This window comes from Populus euphratica, unplaced genomic scaffold (assembly GCF_000495115.2).
Source record: "Populus euphratica unplaced genomic scaffold, PopEup_1.0 scaffold163.1, whole genome shotgun sequence".
Classification (NCBI taxonomy): Eukaryota; Viridiplantae; Streptophyta; class Magnoliopsida; order Malpighiales; family Salicaceae; genus Populus; species Populus euphratica.
In genome coordinates, this window is record NW_011499948.1 from 489,376 (window position 1) to 497,307 (window position 7,932).

The 7,932-nt window shown below is 29.9% G+C and overlaps 1 protein-coding gene across 2 annotated transcripts; it reads left to right on the forward strand.

Moving 5' to 3' along the window:
- The first annotated feature begins 2,011 nt into the window (after window positions 1-2,011).
- LOC105137754 (ER lumen protein-retaining receptor) lies at window positions 2,012-5,644 on the forward strand. Of its 2 annotated transcripts, none has more exons than XM_011043609.1 (7): window positions 2,012-2,228; window positions 2,259-2,378; window positions 4,116-4,381; window positions 4,595-4,710; window positions 4,953-5,026; window positions 5,112-5,175; window positions 5,257-5,644. In XM_011043609.1, the coding sequence occupies exons 2-7, from the start codon at window positions 2,288-2,290 to the stop codon at window positions 5,291-5,293; spliced, it is 648 nt and encodes a 215-aa protein (XP_011041911.1). In that variant the 5' UTR covers window positions 2,012-2,228; window positions 2,259-2,287; the 3' UTR covers window positions 5,294-5,644. The 2 variants fall into 2 exon arrangements, with proteins under 2 accessions (XP_011041911.1, XP_011041910.1); XM_011043608.1 differs by having other exon boundaries at window positions 2,263-2,378.
- Window positions 5,645-7,932: the final 2,288 nt, after the last annotated feature.

Consider the following 7,932-nt stretch of genomic DNA (forward strand, 5'->3'; position numbering starts at 1 on the left):
ATGTACAATTCATCTCTGCACTTCCTTCTTCTTTTATCATTTTTCCATTATTTAGTATTATTTAGCATTAGTTAAATGCATCATCATCCAATAAATTATTTTTGGATATATTCATTATATGCATTGAACAATCTCCTTTTATCCCTTTTCCTTTAAATTACATTTATATAATAATTGATTTTTTTTTTTGGCATGATTCATAGGAAACCTTAGGTTAAATGCATGTTTTGAAAATAGAAGACAAAAGAAGCCACAGTATAAACACAAGGAGATATCATGCAACTATATTTATATATAAAACAAAACTTGACATGCTTTAATTTGTGAGTGATGAAACAAGATTTTTTTATTATAGATTTTTATAAATAAAAAATATTCTAAAAACAAAATAGGTTTAACAAATATATAAAATCCAAAAAACTTGAGTTTTACAATAATAACATGAATTTAGCAAAATAAAGCACTTGAATTAGCTGTCAGTCAAATCCAAAGTAATATAAGTCTAATAAAAATATTAAATTTAAAAAATTTAGGTTTAATAGTCAGCCAAGTTCAAGAATATATAAACTTAATAAAGATGTTAGACATAAAATATTTGAATTTGATAATTAACAAAACTCAATATTATATAGATTTGTAAAACATGTCAGGCTAAGAGCATTTGGATTCAATAATTATCAAGTTCTATGGTTGTATGTGAAATCCTACACGATCTCTTAATTTAAAAGTATTATAAATATAATAAACCGCCATGTTTCCCCTTCTACAATAATTATACGAGTTATTCATATCCGATATAATAGTTTTTCTATACTTATAGGTGCACAAAAGATCTATTAAAAGATCCATCATACTTATTATCTAATTAATAATATATAAATGATATTTATTCCCTGTAAATATTATCAAAAGCAAATGAATTTTTAGTCATTCTATTCTTTACAAAAAGATAAAACTCATAAGATATAAATATACCATGAATTCTTCAAGATAAAAGGTTCACAATCTTTATTCTATAGAATCTATACTACATCTATATTTTCATAGCATATTTTTTTATAATATTATTAAACTCTTTTTTTTTTATATAAAAAAATATATTTATTTAAATATCAAAGAATCCTTATTTCAATAAAAAATGATCTTTTGTAGGTATTAGTCACAATTTACATTGCCTTATTGAGCGTCAAATACAAGCTATCAACCCATAGTTGTGCAGATTGGATGAAATTATTAAGATCAATCAATAAATTAATTATCTAATCTAAAAGTCTTATTTCTAGATTACATGGTTTTTAGAACATCATCAACAAAAAAGATTTATTATCATAACTACTGTTAAAAAACTATCTCAATTTAAAAATTTAAACTTTTAGAATGAAAGTAATGAAATTTGAATTTGTAATTGTTTGAATAATTAAGGTTTTAATATTATATTAAAAAAATTAATCCAACATAAAAGTTTAAAGTATTAAATAAAACTTTAAAATATGATTTATATTATTTTTTAACAACTATAAATAAATAAAAAATAGTATTAATCTTATCAAAACTTTCCTAATAATTTAGATTGTATATTTGTTTACATAACACTTATCAACATATTTTCTCTTTTAAACAATTTTGTGATTTTTGGATGTAAAAAGCAAACTCATGTAAAGAAAATTGCAACTTACATGCAAAAATCTTGTGAACTTCAAACTAATAATACAAAACTATTTCAGAAATTTCATACCAACTCTTGCTTTTTTCCAATCTAAAAAACTTGGAGGCCCTATGTATTTGTTCTTGTTCCTACCTTTTGTATTTACCTTAAAAAATAACTTCAAATACTTGGGATTATACTGCTCATATTCTTCTGGTGCCTAAGAATTGGCATTTCCATTTTCAATTTCTTCACATAAAAAACAAACGTGACTTGCCCTTGGATCGACATGTCGTCTAACCCGGAATCCAAAATCTAAGTGGGCAAAAGCCCATCCATGTTGGGCCCTTTAAATTATATTACCATCATTTATCACTGTCCTTAAATGGAGGAGCTGACAAAAAAGTAAATTAAACAAAAACAAATTAAAAAAAGAGAGAGGCCAAGAGTATTCGTTTTCTCCTTGAGCCAATCTGAGAGATCTGCCAAAAAAGGAGTTGCTGCGGATCTTCAAGACAAAGCCTTTTCCGATTGATCTAATCAGGACCTGAAAAAGAAAAAAAAAACACTAAATTACACACACATTTATACGTCGAGAGGGAAAAAATTACACACACACATTTATACGTCGAGAGGGAAAAGATGAATATATTCAGATTAGCAGGGGACATGACCCATTTGGCTAGTGTCCTTGTTTTGCTCCTTAAGATCCATACTATCAAATCCTGTGCTGGTAAGTAGTAGAAGTTTCGGGTTTTCAGCTTTTTTCGCCATGTTTAGGTTAACGGGTTTGGTTTGGATTTTGTATTCTCTTTGAAAGTTTTTATCTTTGTTGTAAATGATAACTGGGTTTCTGCTTCTTTTCATACTGGGTTTGTGTTTTGGTGAAATGGGTTGTTGTAGGTGGAAGCAATAATAGGGTTTTGTTTGATTTTATGGACTCAAAATGGGTTCCTTTTCTGGTTAATAGAGAGATGGGGAGAGGAGTGTTGTGCTTGATTTGAATGCATTTTACAATTCTTTTGGCTATGACTTCCGTTGGTTAGATGATATGATTAGCTGTGTTCATGTTGGTGTTTGACGAGGATAGGAGGATACATTAGAGAGAGAATGTGTTGGCATGATTTATAGTAGCTTAAAGACTTGATGGATAATTAAATGAGCCCTCTATATATCAGTGAACTTTGTCTCCTGATGTTTGCATGGTCTTTAGGGGAGATGTTTTTGTGATAGCAATCAGGGTTGCAATGCAAGTAAAACTGTAACTACAAACAACTGAGAAATGGTTATAATGGCCTGGAACTATGTAGTCCCTGAGTGTAATGTTGGACTGAATCTTATCATGGGAAGCTGTAATAGTAGCAGGGGTTGTTGAAAAAGATATGGCCTGCAAAACAAAATTCGAAAAAGAGTGAGATGTCCACATCAATTTGAAAGAGGAAGAAGTTAATAAGATTAGAATAGCTCGAAATTATAGAAAGATTGTTGAAATGTATTGCCTTGGATGAATTACAAATTGATTCAGATCATTGCAGTGTAGTTGGAAATCAATAAGGGTGAATTTGATTGAAGGTTGGAAGGTGTTTTGCATATTAGTGATGATGCTTATTCTAATTTGCTAAAAAGGGCAACAAAGCTTCTGCTGATTGAATTTTGTTTTAATCCACATTTCTAAATCAATTGTATTTCTGATTTACCTGGATTTCTGATTATAATTTTGCTGTGTCATTAGAAATAAAATAGCTGATTACCGGTGGTATTTTGGTCTGGTATGATCTCCAGTTTCGTTGTTTTTTTACAGCAGCTTGCAAAAGATAAAATATTTCTTCCTCTGGAGAGATAAAACCAATCTGGAAGAATATGAGAGGGTTGGGCTACTCATTTATGCTTTATTTGTAGGTTATTATGGAATAAATTGCTGGTTGAGGAGTTGTAGGTTGTTATTATGGAATAAATTGCTGGTTGAGGACCATCCAATAGAACTAGCAATATGAAAGGGAAATAGTTTTTCTTGCTGTCTGGTTTTCACAAGGAGTGGATGTGTTGGGTTTCTTAGTCATCTACTCCTGGCAGCCATTTCCTAGCTCAATTGCAATTGCGCTTGTGTGGTTAGATTGAGGAATTCTTCCATAGAACTTGCTATAATGTGTTTGCGATGTTCTTCAAACAGGATTCTTAAAACAGGATTATGCAAGCAGGAGAGATTTGTCCCATGTCAACTTGTCATGCACACCTAGACTCATATCTAAATTATTGTGTGTGCATAATAAAAAGCCAAACTAACAGGTCTTGAGCCTTTTTATTCAACTACATGCATCTGCTTTGCACCTTTTAAGTAGGAGCTCTCTCTTTCATAGTTATTTGTCCAAATTTTCTTTCTCACTATGTTCTATCTAGTCATGCACATGACAAACTGTTTTGGCTTGCAGATTTTCAGTCTTAGACTGTTGACTTCCCTGTGTATTTGCAGGTATTTCTCTAAAGACCCAGGAACTCTATGCTCTTGTTTTTGCCTCTCGCTACTTGGATATGTTCACCAGTTATGTCTCATTCTATAATACGGTGATGAAATTGATTTTCCTGGGAAGCTCATTCTCAATTGTTTGGTACATGCGACACCACAAGTTGGTTCGAAGATCTTATGATAAGGATCATGACACCTTTCGGCATTTTTTTATTGTGCTACCCTGCCTTATTTTGGCCTTGCTTATAAATGAGAAGTTTACCTTTATAGAGGTAATATTTCTGTTCCGCCTAATTACTTTGGAATGCTTAGGTTCACATGTTGTTTGCCCAGGATGTTAACAGCAATGTGATAAGTGCATGTATACATACAAACATATATAACTACATGCATCTGTGTGTGCACTTTTAAGATTGATTGGGCCTATGCTATTCTTGTCCGCCATATATTTTGACTTTGATGTATCATGAAATATGGTTTTCCAGGTAATGTGGGCATTCTCCTTGTATCTGGAAGCAGTTGCCATACTTCCTCAACTAGTCTTGTTGCAGAGGACAAGAAATATTGACAATCTGACGGGACAATATGTTTTTCTCCTTGGGTATGTCTTATTGCATAATCCTTGTTTTAATCTTGGATCAACATGTTATTTTTGTGTGTTACAGTTTGAGTACATCCTATCTTGGTTCCATATATTAATGTCATTTCTCTATCTATTTTTCCTATGTTTTTTATCTGAAAAGCTGATTTTGTTTGTAACTTAATATTCTGCATACTCACTCCACTTTATCCAACGATTAACAATTGGATTTCTGTTAACCACTTTAGTCTTATATGCTGCAGGGCATACAGAGCATTGTACATATTAAACTGGGTTTATCGCTTCTTCACAGAGCCACACTATGTCCATTGGATAAGTACGTCACCCTTTGTACGTGCATTTAGAGGCACATCCCTGTAAAAATTTCATACTAATATTTGGCTATCTAAATGCCATTGCAGCTTGGATATCAGGACTTGTTCAGACATTGTTGTATGCTGATTTCTTTTACTATTATTTCCAGAGGTAAGTCCTTCAATCTCTTGGGAAAGCATCCAGTCTTGTGCTGATGATTAGAGAAAATGAGATTTTATTTTTGTGTTGCAGCTGGAAGAACAACGTGAAGCTTGAGTTGCCGGCCTGAGCAAGCTGTGGGAAGATGCACTTGTCAGACTACAAGTGCTTTGCATTTTCATCACAACCTTTTTTACCCTTTGAATTTTTGTAGTTGACTGTCTTTGAAAATGCCACAGTAGATTTTCATTTCCTGTTTTAGAAACACTAGCATAAAAGTAGCAAAGTTATTCAATGATATTGTTTCTATGACTTCTGAGTCGAACAATCAACAGTTGAACAGAAAAAACGGAAGATTATATCAATGTTGAAATTGTTTCAATTCCTGCTTAACAGGAAGTACTAGAGGATTTTTATGGACTCTTTTGGAGCTTCAACTTAGAGTGTACGGTCAAATCAAGATTATATTTATTGTCTGAAATGTGTTGCCACAATTAGCAATTAATTATCTATAGGCAGAAGTGTTTAGTAAAATTCTAAAAGCTAAATATGTTGTCGCAATTTAGCTGTTAATTGTTAGTTTGTGCATGACAAAACTATCCCTGAACTTTTTAAAATAATTACAATTTTATTATATATGGCTAGTCCATTTGTTTAACCAAATAACTGTTCAAATATAGCTCTTTTTTTATTCGTTTGTCAAATTACATGTATTTCTTTATGCTTTGCTTAATTATAATGTTTCTATTTTTCATATCCATCTCAATAGATAAAAAAAATAAAATATATTCCTTGTTTGTCATATTGTTTTTCAACCTCACTTCTAATAAAAGGATACCCAAATATTTGTTGCTTAAAAATATTTGATGAGAGCATGAAGTGGATTTAGCACTATGAGATATATAATATGATGGGAATGAGTGTGAATAATAAAAAGGGTCTATTAGATAACAAAATTTTGATTAAGAATAACACAACTAAGGAAGACATTCAAATTATTCTTTTATGTCTTTATTTTCTAAAAGGCTATGACATCACTTTACATATATAAAAAATTAGACAATCATAATAATATTAAGTAAGAAAAAATAAACTCAAAAAAACTATAAAAACATCTTAATACAAATTAAAAAATATTCACCTAAAAAAGCTTTTATATCAATTTTTTTGAGTTAAACAGAACTTGTTCTCAAGTTTAATTTTTAATTAAAAAATATCCTCATTGAGAAATTTTTTTTGTGGTCCATTCTATCATTTGTCTCTAATATTTTTGTGTGAGCTATCCATCATGGTCCTTAACACAACAACTTTGTGTAGATTACTCAGCCTGAATCTCTAACACAATATCTTTATGTAAACCATCTCATCATGAGTCACACCATTAAAATTTCAAATGACAACAATTGACATGGAAAAAACAACACACTAGTTCATGGTTGTCTTTTCTCTGATGAAAACCCTCTCATACTGAAATACATTATGTTCTACAACTTCTTTCAACCATGGTTATTCTGTAGTGCATAGTGAATAAAAAAATCTACTAAAGATTGTTAATCTCTAATATCAATTGAGAAAATAAAAACAAAAAATAAAAGAGTTTCTCACATGTTGAAACCCTAAAAAAATCATGAACACCATAATTATAGTTACATGTTTCGAGGGTGAACATAGATTGACTTTGGTGTTTTTCATATGTTCCTTTGTAAAGTTGATTTTTTTTTAATTGTATCTTTCAACATTTGATTTATTGAAACTTAGTTTTTATATTTTTTTTATATACTTTTCTTATTATGAGGTTATCCCAATCATGTATCCATGGTCATAGAGTTAACAGATTGACTTGAATATTTTTTTTCGTTATTTTTTTTTAAAATTAATTTTATTTTTAGTCTCACAATTCAAAATTGAGTTATTTGATAATTGAGTTTCATAATTTTTTTTAATTTTTTTATGAGGTTACCATGGCATCATGATCAAGTTGTAGATTTTGCATGTTGATCTATGTGGGCTTGGGTTGGGTTTTTTTGATTTTTTAATTATAGTATATTTTAAATTTTATCTTTCAACATTTTATTTGCAAGAAATTGAACTATGGTTTTTTTTTTTTCATTTTATTTTCTATGGGGTTATCATATTTTTATTTAATTTTTTTGCTTATTTATCAAATAAGATTCTTCAACTTTTGATTTTTAATTTCATGCTTTAACATTTAAATTAAAGGAAACTGATTGTTATGTTTTTTTCTTTGCTTTCTATGGGGTTATCCTAATTTTTTGTGGGTTCTTTTTGTTGCTTTTTTTTTTTCAATTTCACCCTTTAATATTGGATTATTTGATAATTAAGCTTTATAATTTTATTTAGTTTGTTTTTGATGGGATTGCCCTACTATCAACCATTATAGGATAAGTGCGTAAATCATAGTAAATTATCAATCATTGTATAAGTGTTTACTATCAAATTAGATTATAAGTTAAGTGAGAATGATTATGACACCATCATCAAATAAGGAAAAAAAAAGCATTTTACTTGAAAAAAATAGATAAAAAGAGAACTTTTATACTTCAAAATCAATGATAAAACCCTTGACTTAAGATACAAAAAAATTAATATGTATCCAAAATTTTTCATGTTGTACTATAATAAAGATGCAAATTTAATCGAGTGCAAATGTAATATCTCACATCGGCGGGTGAGGGAGTGGTAGTTGGCCTTATTAAGAATGTTGATTGCCAACTTGTCATACGTGTTTTGGGGTATCAAGCTAAGAAG